Source organism: Podarcis bocagei (assembly GCF_964188305.1).
Source record: "Podarcis bocagei genome assembly, chromosome: 2".
Lineage (NCBI taxonomy): Eukaryota > Metazoa > Chordata > Lepidosauria > Squamata > Lacertidae > Podarcis > Podarcis bocagei.
This window is the reverse complement of record NC_138126.1, coordinates 116,880,153-116,892,063: the sequence shown is the minus strand read 5'-3', so window position 1 is coordinate 116,892,063 and position 11,911 is coordinate 116,880,153. Positions and strand designations below refer to the sequence as shown.

The 11,911-nt window shown below is 46.5% G+C and overlaps 1 protein-coding gene across 1 annotated transcript; it reads right to left on the bottom strand.

The window, feature by feature from the left end:
• Window positions 1–698: 698 nt before the first annotated feature.
• LOC308580170 (transmembrane protease serine 12-like) lies at window positions 699–11,813 on the bottom strand. The gene is made up of 5 exons (XM_081181497.1): window positions 11,637–11,813; window positions 9,408–9,609; window positions 6,015–6,280; window positions 2,936–3,081; window positions 699–972 (listed from the first exon to the last, which is right to left on the bottom strand). Exons 1-5 carry the CDS (start codon window positions 11,809–11,811, stop codon window positions 727–729), a joined length of 1,035 nt encoding a protein of 344 aa, XP_081037623.1. The 5' UTR covers window positions 11,812–11,813; the 3' UTR covers window positions 699–726.
• Between the last annotated feature and the right edge of the window lie 98 nt (window positions 11,814–11,911).

Below are 11,911 nucleotides of genomic sequence, written 5' to 3'. Positions count from 1 at the left end.
GACCTGCAGAGGGAGCCAAGATCAAGATTTCTAATACTGAAAGCCATTGGATACTATGGAACTAGTTGTAGCAAAGCTCACGGCTACTAGTGAGCAAAGCATACCGTATCTCAAAAATCATGTAAAAAATGCAAGAAGATAGGAAAGGAGGACTGAAGACTTGTTGCAACTAAATTTCAAACAAGGTGTGTGCACTTAACTGTGTTTTATTTTTAAAGTGCTATGGCAACATTTAGCATCCGTCGTGTACAGTTTCTATAGCCAAGGATGCAGAACAAAGGGTTAAATGTGTGTTTGAATCCATTGGGGAGGGGGAAGTAAGTAACTGATTTACGGAGCATATTGCTTGCTTAAAAATAATAAATTCCCCTAATATTATTATTTTTTACAACATGGAAGAAGGGAGGGTGTCACCCATCTCTCTCTGTTCCACACTGCTGACACAAGGTTATTTGAACAGAAACTGGGAGTGGGCAGGGCAGAGGTGACCTTTGCATATTCTCTTCCTTACACCACCCTCCCTGTGTTCCTCCAAAGCTCTCCCCCTCCTCCCCTGTGATGTTACAAAAGGAAGGGGAAGTCAGTGGAAATCACCTCCCTCCATCCTTCTGGTCATGGAAGTCTATGCTAGATTATTCCATTTGTAGAGGAACACAACTGAATATAACCCAGTAAATTTCAAAAGGAATCGGACATCATTCCTGAACAATAAGATAATTTGCTTCTTTATAGAACACTGTGGATGATTACCCATCCCACAGTTAAAAAGATGAGAATACATGGTATGGTCATAGTGATGGTTTTGTCAAATAAAATAGCTTGCGATTGTATCCAGCTCCTGAAACGAGCTGTACGTATATAGACTCCTGGAAATGTTGGTCGGCCACAGCCAAGGCCAAAGCTTGTGACTCCTATCAGGTAATATTTGGTGGCATCTGGGAAATAGCACATAAGTGGTCCACCACTGTCTCCCTGGAACATGAAAAATAAAGATGAGGATATGAGTGTTTCTTTTGTTACTGTTAAGCTTTAAGCTGCAGAAAATTGTGGCCCAATCGGTGTTACAGTGGTACCTCGCAAGACGAACGCCTCACAAGACGGAAAACCCGCTAGAAGAAAGGGTTTTCCGTTTTGGAGGCGCTTCGCAAGATGAATCTCCCTATGGGCTTGCTTCGCAAGACGACAGCCCATAGGGAAATATCCGGGACAGCGGGGAAGCGCAGCGCGTCTTCCCCACTGTCCTCGGACCTCCTCCGAAGCTGGGCGGTGGGGCGGGAACACCTGCCCCCGCCACCCGGCTTCGGAACACTGCTCCGAAGCCGGGCGGTGAGGCAGGAAAACCTGCCCCCGCCGCCCGGCTTCGGAACGCTGCTCCGAAGCCGGGCGGCGCGGCGGGAACACCTTCTGAAGGCGGGCAGGGGGCGAAAGTCTTTGTCCCCCCTGCCTGCCTTCCCAGGGGCTTTTAAATCGCCCCGGACAGCGGAGAAGTCCTCCGCTGTCCCGGGGCGATTTTAAAATGCCGCCCGCCAGCATTTTAAGATCGCCCGGACAGTGGAGAAGTCCTCCGCTGTCCGGGGGTTTTTTAAAATGCTGGGGGTGGGAAGAAAAGCCCTTGTCCCCCCCCCCCAGCCTTCAGAAGAGGTCCGGGGACAGACTGTCCCCGGACCTGGTCTGAAGGCGGTTTCCCTAGGAACGCATTAATTGATTTTCAATGCATTCCTATGGGAAACCGTGCATCGCAAGATGAAAAACTCGCAAGACGAAGAGACTTGCGGAACGAATTAATTTCGTCTTGCGAGGCACCACTGTACCTCTCATGAACGGTCAAAAGTGGTGCAAATGATCCAACTGAAAATAAATATTCTGACTTTTTCACCACCACCGAGCCTTAATTTTAGACAGCATTCGAAACTCATTTTTCTAAGTGCATTTTGCGACAAGGAATTTCATTAGTGCATGCAGTTTCTGAGCTCTAAGCGCAATACTGTGCCTAAGATTTCAGATTAAAACTGCCCCCAAATCCAACCCTTTTGGACATCAGTCCTACAAGAAATATGCATACTAATAAAACAGGTATTAGAGGCCACTCCAAAACTAGCCCTATTGAATATTTTCCAAGACAACAACACACACTCACACTACAAAGAACTCATAAGCCACTTACTCTCAGCAGATAGGAGAGTCATAACCAGACACTGGAGGGACCTGTCAGGAGTAAACATGGGCCACTGGTACCAAACTATATTGGGAAACAGCCCTACTAGAAAAGCAAAGCAGCAAACAAACTTAATAGGGGCAAACAAGAGAGGATGTCTTTGCCCCACTTACATATGTAACCAAACACACACCCCTCACACACAAACAAAACTCACTGCAATCAGCTAAATGCAACAAACTATGCTCTGGGCTCTCAAACCTCTCACACCATCAACAAAAACAAAGACATAATCAAAAACCTATCCTTGCAACACTGGCACAAATACACTGCACATACACTAAGCAAACAAATGAAAAATCGCTACCTCCCTTCCTTCTGACACTGAAAGTGAGAAAGGACTCTGAATTGAAAACAGATGTATGCACCCTTGCTAAGTATGAAAATTTTTTAATAAAAAAACTAGTAAGAGTATGAAATTAAGGTATTGCTTGGCGTTTACAGTGTCACCCTTAATGTCTTATTTTATCAAATGAAGTACTATATACCAGTTTCTATGCTTTGATTGCATTCTGCGTATTCCTTATGAGGTTTTATATAATCATGAAACAGACAGAGGAATAGAATTCTAACTCAGAATTCAAGGAATGTCTTGGGTTTCCTAACTGCTTTAGTGTTACTGCTATTTATTAAGGGACAAAACAATAACTTGACCTAACACCCACAGTATACAGTGATATGTCATGTCTTAAAATGATATACACATCCTGACATCTTTACCTGACAAGTGTCAACACCTCCACTTTCAGAGCCAGCACAAAGCATGTCTTCTTTTTTGAGTGCCCCTCCATACCAGTCATTCTTATTGCAGAGCTGCATTGGAATAATGTCTACTTCGGCTTCTTGTAATACACGTCTTTTTCCACCTGTAAGGAAAACAAGACAAAGCTGGAAGTATGCTTATTTTTGTTTAATATTGCCTGATATACACAACAATACACAAAAGGGCTTTATATATTGGCAACTCTTGGGCCAGTAGTTTTCCTAAATCTAGTGCACTGGGCACTAGATTTTCTAAATCTTCTGTGCAGAACTAAGATAATCTACAATTGTTGCCAAAATGAAGCTTAAGAACCCTTCCAGCACCTTGAGGTTGTAACGAATACTGTTCAGCAGCTAACACAGACCCCGGGTGCATACGAAGCTTTGAATATACTATCCTTAATCCTTGAGTGTGCCCTATTCTCCTTTCATCTTTCCAGCAGCACAATCTTCAAAGTGGGTAGTCAGTGTGACTGGATGAATATTACCATCACCAGAACTAATCCCAGCACTGCATTAAGTTGTCAGTCAGGATCCTCCCAGTTTGCTCATTCTATTTACATGATGAGTAAAGTTGAACTTTACATCGTTATTGCAGACAGACAAAAGCGGACTTGTGGGACTGTTTGCTACAAACAGGTCACAGGGAAAGGAAGAGCTATTTCACACATTGCAGTGGTTAAGATTGTACAGTGGTACCTCGGGTTAAGTACTTAATTCGTTCCGGAGGTCCGTTCTTAACCTGAAACTGTTCTTAACCTGAGGTACCACTTTAGCTAATGGGGCCTCCCACTGCTGCCGCGCCGCCACCACACGATTTCTGTTCTCATCCTGAAGCAAAGTTCTTAACCTGAGGTACTATTTCTGGGTTAGCGGAATCTGTAACCTGAAGCGTATGTAACCCAAGGTACCGATGAAGTTTTAGTATATGTTTAAACATAATGTATGAATGTGACAAATTGTTGTATCACCCAGGTATGCCAAGCAGAGAACTGTGACTCCTAGCTTGCCATTCTCTAGCACATCCTTTGAGCAATGTTCGAAATACAGTGGTACCTCGCAAGACGAAAAACGCGCAAGACGAAAGAGTTTTCTGTTTTTTGAGTCGTTCCGCAAGACGAATTTCCCTATGGGCTTGCTTCGCAAGACGAAACGTCTTGTGAGTTCTTGCGAGTTTGTTTCCTTTTTCTTAAAGCCGCTAAGCCGTTAATAGCTGCTAAGCCACTAAGAGCCATGCTTCGCAAGACGAAAAAACCGCAAGACAAAGAGACTCGCGGAATGGATTAATTTCGTCTTGCGAGGCACCACTGTAGCCCCAAATGCACTTACAGCAAAGAAACTTACCTGAAATCACTAAACTTACTTGACCACAACTAGAAGTGGTTATTCTGAAGTAGGTTTACTTTTCCCACCAGCTTTGAAGGTAAGACTATGCAAATAATTTCCTGGTTCACAAGGTGATAAGGCTTTTACAGCATTGTGAACGATTTTGTTGTACTGACAACTGGCTGCAACATTCATCCACCTGACAGTTTCTCTGTTTCCGACAAAGTAAACTTCTACCACATGTCTGCTGAGAGCAGAGAAACAAGAGCTGGCTGCAAAAAGCGGTGAAAGGGGCACAGGGGCAGGCTCTGGCAAAAAAAAAAAAAAAATCCCAAACAGGAAACATTTCATTTTGGCTGACACCAGGGCCAACTCTCCAACAATTAGAGAGAAAACTAGAACATAGTATTTATCCAAGCACCTTCAAATGCAGAGTCCCAGATCCTGTGCTAGGTAGTAGATAATCTCTGGTTATCTTTAGTTGAAGTACCTTATGGAAGTTTCTCCAACTATAAGAATATATCACCTATGAAATCTGCATAAGGTTCTTGGAGCTCCTACAAGAAGCCTTTTGAGACCACCAACCCATAAAAGTGTTAGGTTTGAAGGTTTATTTTAGCTGGTTGTAACTGGAGACATTGCTTATCTGTGCAAGAATATCCATTGTGCGTTGCTTCCAAGACCCACACATTATTCCACAGTAGCCAAGAGAAAGTGTTACTTCCTTTTCACTATAAACTTAAAACACCACAAAGGAAAAGATAAGGCAGAGGTGGAGCTGCAGCTCAGTGGTAGCGCCTGCACAAGATCCTATGTTCAATTCCTGGCACCTCTAGCCAAAGGCAGGTGATTCAAGAAAGATCTTTGCCAGGCACCCGGCAGAGTTTTTGCCAGTCAGAGAAGGCAATAATGGACATGGGAAACAAATAGTTTGACCTAGCGCAATGCAATTTTCTATGTTCCTATTTGTGGCACATTTGCTGAGCAAGTGGGGTTGTTAGTTTTGTTCCACTACCAGAAAAAGTTTCAAGGACATTTTGCCAAGGTTCGTAAAGGCATATTATCTGCCTAGTGCATGAAGCACAACTTTGCTAAGATATCTCTCCATTTGGGACATCTCTTCTGTTGTTCAGTGCTTTAAACTGAAAATATCAGTTCAGTACGTGGGGGATCTAACAAGCAGTGCTCTCTACAATTGTTCACAGAAAAGTACCTCACTAGGGGTGACGTTTTCAGTCTCATGGCTGGATAGCATCCATCCAAAATTCTTACTAAAGAAGGTAGGAACACTGGGCTTGCTGTGAATGTTTATTCTCTTCACTGGATGGAGATACATATACTGTACACCCAAAAGTTGTCTTGCTGTTGTAGTGAAGTGGCAGCAGTATTTTTGACTCCCAGAAGTAGCAATTCAATATCAACAGAGTCTGGGGATAACCTTCCATCTTATGCGTATGTTTTCGGCAGAGGAGGGCAATATTCCCACTTCAATGGGTTTTTGGATTGTAAATCTTGTTTTTATTCAGCTCCATTACCTCCTAAAGCTATGTAAGGACCTCTCACTGAAGGGGCCAAGAATTTGCATAGCTCTACCTTCAAAGCAACCCTTTCCTAGATCACTTCCATCCACTGCAAATAAAGAACATGCAAGCTAATCCAAGTTTATTTTCTCACTGCTGGCAACAACAACAAAAGAAAAGTATAGATTTACCTGGCTCCAGCGTTTTTCCCCAACCACTTATATAACATGAAGTCTCATTGGTCATAAGAAGCGGAGCCTCAGGTAAGCAGATGGGCTGAATATAATCATTGAATCTGATAGAGTCCATTAATTTAAACAAGGCAAGATCATTTTCAAAGGTTTTCTCCTGGAAATCGGAGTGCATAATGATAGCCCTGATCCGGCTCTTCACAGTATAAGGCTGGTACCTATAAAGATGATGCAGTCCCAACACAGCCTTCCAAAACTCGGGGAACCTAGAATAAAATCCTTTGTGAAGTCAATGATCACTGTAAAATTGCAACTTTACAGACTGAGACTTGAGAGTTGTCTCTTCCTTCACATCCCCTGCAAAACCATTAAGCATGCAACCAGACTGATCAGACGATGAGAGAATGGCTGAGATTGCTCCAAATGATAACATACAGTGGTACCCCGCAAGACGAACGCCTCGCAAGACGGAAAACCCGCTAGACGAAAGGGTTTTCCGTTTTGGAGGCGCTTCGCAAAACGAATTTCCCTATGGGCTTGCTTCGCAAGATGACAGCCCATAGGGAAATCTCCGGGACAGCGGGGAAGCGCAGCGCGTCTTCCCCACTGTCCTCGGACCTCCTCCCGCCGCCCGGCTTCGGAACGAATCTCCGATGCCGGGCCGGGGGGGGGGACACCTCCTCCCGCCGCCCGGCATCGGAACGAATCTCCGATGCTGGGCGGGGGGGGGGACGCCTCCTCCCGCCACCCGGCATCGGAATGAAGCTCCGATGCCGGGCGGGGGGGCGGGAATGCCTCCTCCCGCCGCCCGGCATCGGAACGAAGCTCCGATGCGGGGCGGGGCGGGGGAACGCCTCCTCCCGCCGCCCGGCATCGGAACGAAGCTCCGATGCCGGGCTGGGGAGCGGGGACACCTTCTCCCGCCGCCCAGCTTCGGATGGCTTTCCTGAAGACTTGGGGTGGGAGGAGGGTTTTCCTTCCCACCGCCAACATTCAGAATGCTGTTCTGAATGTTGGCGGTGGGGAGGAAAAACCCTCCTCCCACGCAAGCCCCGGGAACAGAGGGAAAGCACTGCGCGCCTTCCCCTCTGTTCCCGTACCTGTCCTGAAGGCTTGCGGTGGGGAGAAAAGCCCTTCTCCGCACTGCCAGCCTGGCAAGCGGTTTCCCTAGGAACGCATTAATTGATTTTCAATGCATTCCTATGGGAAACCGTGCTTCGCAAGACGAAAAAACTTGCGGAACGAATTAATTTCGTCTTGCGAGGCACCACTGTAAATGTAACAAGTAACACATATATTATGTCCAGATAAGAGTAATACTTCTTAAAACAATTTCGTAACGTATGCAACAGCAATAATTCAATTAAGTTCAAGAATTGTCCTCAAGCAAACTTAGAATCTTACAATGATACAGTACAATAGAATTATGGAGTTGGAAGGGACCCTGAAGATCTAGTCCAAACCTCTGCAATGCAGGAATATGCAGCCGCCCCTTATGGGGATCAAACCCGCAACCTTTGTATTATCAGCACCATGTTCTAACCAACTGAACTATCCGGCTGACAAAATTACTGTGCTTAATAATGAGTGCAAATACTTTTCCTATCTGAGCCATTCAGCAGAAGACTGGTTTTCTCATGCCAATTACTGCCTATGCAAATTCTACTCAGAATCATCGAAAGCTGTTCTTTTTGGAAACAAAAATAATCACAGCAATTCGGAAGATAAAGTCCATAGCCAAAGAATGGCATGAATAAGTGTGTGTTCCCACAGCAGTTTCTTTAGCAGCAGCTGTCCAAGCCTAAACTGCTGACCTATTGAAAGTGAGAGAAGCTATGCAAGTGGCTTGTGAATCCATATGGGTATGGCTATTCCAAGCTGCTTACTAGAAACCATGGCCAATATTATTAGAATAGTTTCCATTTGCATGAATGGGAGGTTTTTAAAATCCATGTAAATAGCAGGCATGGTGGCACTCAATCCAGATTTGGACTGCAGCAGGGGCAGTGGGTTAGAGCAGTGTTTCCTAAACGTTTTTGGGCAACGGCACACCTGTTTACCGGAAAAAAATCTCGCGGCACACCACCATTAAAGCCCCGCCCCGTGACGTCAGCGCGCAGCGTCACGCCGGGAGGGACGCACAAAAGTGAAAGTTTTTTCCCTCCCCCTTGCCGGGGTGGGAGGAGGCAGCAGAGCGAGGGACTGAGGGACGGCGGCAGCTGAGGCGGCGGCGGCTGTTGTGGTGGTGGCGGCGATAGCGGGCGGAGGAGGGGGCGGCGGCGGGGCTTGAGGAGCCGTCGCCGGGAGTTGCTGCTGCTGCTGCTGCTGCCCGGACATGCCGGCCTCCTCCTCCTCCGCTGTCTCGCGCTCCTCCCTTTTGCGCGCGCTGCCCCGCCGCTCGGCACCGCCACCGCGGAGCCGCCCCCGTCTCGACGCGGATCCTCGCCGCCGCCGCCTCTCGCCGCCCGACTCGCCCGCCTCCCTCCCACGGCACACCAGCCGATGTCTCACGGCACAGTAGTGTGCCGCGGAACACCGGTTGGGAAACACTGGGTTAGAGAGCCAACTTTACCATCACTATACCTATTATTTACTTTAAAATCATTATTAATGTACTTGAATGCAACTCTTGCTGATGGTAACAAGTCAATTATGCGTATTTTGTGCTGTAGTACTATAGCCCTCTTCAGGTATTCCAAAAGTGGATAAAGTAAGCATAGGAGAAGGGGAGAGCCTGCTAGCTGTCTGTCCCCAGCCCCAAAATAAACCTACCACCCTCTGTGAGTTCCAGGGCAACTGTCAGAGGAAGCGTCTTATACTTGTGTGAAAAATGCTAATGCACGCTCTTCCCCTTCCCAAGCTTACTTCAGTCAAATTATGAATGGTTGAAGAGGACAAAACAATGTGAGCAAAATAAAAAACGGGAGTGCAATGTTAAGAGCATTGAGAACCAGTGTAGTTCACTGAATAAAAAATATTATCAGGAAAATGTGGAATCATCCTCTTTTCTGCTATATACTCTTTATACAGCCAGGGCAAGTTATTTTGTTTTAGACTAAGCTGACTATTCAGAATTTTTATAAGGGTGAGCATGATCAATATTGCAAAGCAGAATTTAAAAGGACAAATAATAAAGCATCTTATCATCATGAACAGGTTGGTATTTTTCCCCAGGCAAACTGCAGCAGATGCAACAAACGCACGCCATAACTTTCTAAGCAGTACCTTTGCAGTCTAGTCTGACAAACCAGTTCAGGGAGACAAGATGGATTCACAAATAATGTACAAATATTTAATTGTCTTACAGATTTTTTCAAGTTCAGCTAATGTATTTGCATATTTTTCTTTCACCTAAAATTGATAGGAAAACTTTCAGAATCAAAGGATACATACGTCCACTCTTTAATGCAGTGTGCTGCTGTCAGCACTGAGTTGTGGTTAATTAAAGATCCACCACACATATGCTGATATCCTATGCCATAGTGGAAAACTTGAAGACTGACTTGCCAAGGCCATGCTCCAAGTTGAGCATCATGTCCACCTACAATCCGAGACCCTGCTGGTATCTCATCCACAATAGGCCTTGTTCCACAAGCTAGAAACAAAACACAGTTAAACTGGTGAAAAGTCATGCTTGTTAAGTGCCTCATAAAATGAGGCATTCAGATAAAAAAGTGGCAAAGGAGTGATATTCCTGCTGGTGAAGAACTCAGATAAGCATGCAAAGACTGTTCTAAACTTTACTTAATTTTACTCAGAAAAAAGTCAAACAATATTTTTAGGAGATAAAGAGTGAAATTCAAAGTAAGATTAAACAGATAGCATAACTTAATGAAGACTGTGTTGCACTTTTCCATGCCCCCCCCGAAACGTAATTATTTTTAATTTTTTTTTAATTTAAGGAATTGAAAAAGGATATGAAGTGCATTATCCTGCAGTGTTAGAGGACTTAATTTCTAACATTAAGAGAAAAAGAGCAATAAGGTCTTTAAAAGAGAAATGGTTTGTGTATGTTTACTGCATGAAGCACATTTGGTAAACAAGCATCAGAAATACATGAATAAGCAAGTAGATCGTGTTTTGTTTTCATTATTTGATATTAAAGTAAAAAGGATGTTTATTTTCATTGCTAACAATATGCCATTTGAGGCAATTCAGTGTTAAAGAGATTAGGAAGATAGAACTGAACTGTAATGCTAAAAGGAATGAGACTGGGAGAAAAATGGGCATTAATTGCCACCCCAACTTTCGAGCTGTGCAGGATTCCCTCTCTTTACCCAGGGTTCGGTTTCCTTGGAATGAGGGATACAGGAGCCTGTGTGGTGTCTTGAGGGCGGGGCTTTTTTTCTCAGCTGGAAGTCCCTGGAACTCAATTCAGGCACCTCTCAGGTGGGCGCCATTGCCATTATTAAGAGAACAAGGGTGAGTTCCAGCACCCCTTCCTAGAAAAATAGCACTGTTTGAGGGTATAATATACATATACAGTCATACCTTGGGTTGAATATGCTTCATGTTGAACGCGTTCGAGTTGTGCTCCGCGGCAACCCGGAAGTAACGGAGCGCCTTACTTCCTGGTTTCGCTGCTCGCACATACGCGCAAAATACCATCACGAGCATGCGCAGAAATGGCAAAAAGTGACGCGCGCGCGCAGACATGCCATCACTAGTTACTGTTTGCTTCTGGATGCGAACGGGGCTCCGGAATGGAGCTTAACAGAACTTAAGTACTTAATTCGTTCCTGAGGTCCGTTCTTAACCTGAAACTGTTCTTAACCTGAAGCACCACTTTAGCTAATGGGGCCTCCTGCTGATGCCATAGCACGATTTTTGTTCTCATCCTAAAGCAAAGTTCTTAAGCTGAAGCACTATTTCTGGGTTAGCAGAGTCTGTAACCTGAAGCGTACGTAACCCGAGGTACCACTGTATTTAACCTGGGCCCAAGATGGAGGGGCTCACAAGCATTAACACCTCAGAAGGGTTTTCTTCTCCCATAGCCCCAGCCTTGGATTCAAGCTGGAACCAGGCGGGGCTCTCCCTCTTCTGCCTGCTTCTAGCCCAGCTCGCAATACACTCTCCCCCATTGTCCTCCTCACTCCAGGCCGCTGGCCTGAACCCACCCGCCGACCTGGCTACTTCAACAACGGAACCCTCCCCGCTAGATTTAACCCCCCCAAAAAAAAAAAACCAACACCCATGCAATCTCGTTCGCAGATACCAGCCGTGAGCCCAGGGCCTTTCCGACTCCGCCAACTGCTGCCAGCGCCGTTTGCCAGCGAAGGGGAGGAAGGGCCAGGGGCTTCGCTGCTCTGCCCTCCGCCCGAGCGAACCCTCACGGCAGATGCACGTGGCCCAGCAATGTGAGCAGCGTCCCCGCTAGGGAGCGCGCGCCGCTTTCAAATATAGCGTAAACGTCGGCTTCTGCGGACGTGACCCGGTGGCTGCCGGGACTCGTAGTTCGGAGAGCTTTCTCCTCGCCCTCCCGCCCCCCCCACCCGGACGAGGACGTCGCGCGCAAGCGCAGCAGCAAGAGCGGCCTCTGCCGGCCTTCGGGACGCCCTGGTGTGAGGGGAACCTTGCCCGCGGCCGGCTTCCTCGACGCCAAAGCCGGGCAGCCGGGCCCACCTTTCGTAGGGATGACAGAGGGCTGGACCCCCGGCGGAGCCTCGCACAGCAGCACTAGCGCCGCCACCAAGGAAGCGGCTGAGGGGCGAGAGAGGAGCCGCCACCGCCGGGGCATCGTCAAGAAAAACGGCGGGCGGTTCTTTCCCCGCCCCCTGACGTCACATAAACGCCGCATGATTGGCAGGAAGCGGCCGCGCACGAGGCTTTTAAATACATTTCACCGCGTTTTCATCCCCCACTTCCCCTTGCCATCATTTCCCCTTTATCGTTTTATG

Coding starts and splice junctions, on each gene's coding strand:
- LOC308580170 (XM_081181497.1), bottom strand. CDS start 11,811: ATGCGGCGTTTATGTGACGTCAGGGGGCGGGGAAAGAACCGCCCGCCG. Junction 6,281..9,407: donor CACTGCATTAAAGAGTGGAC/GTATGTATCCTT, acceptor ATTTTATTCTAG/GTTCCCCGAGTTTTGGAAGG. Junction 3,082..6,014: donor GGGAAAAACGCTGGAGCCAG/GTAAATCTATAC, acceptor TTTTCCTTACAG/GTGGAAAAAGACGTGTATTA.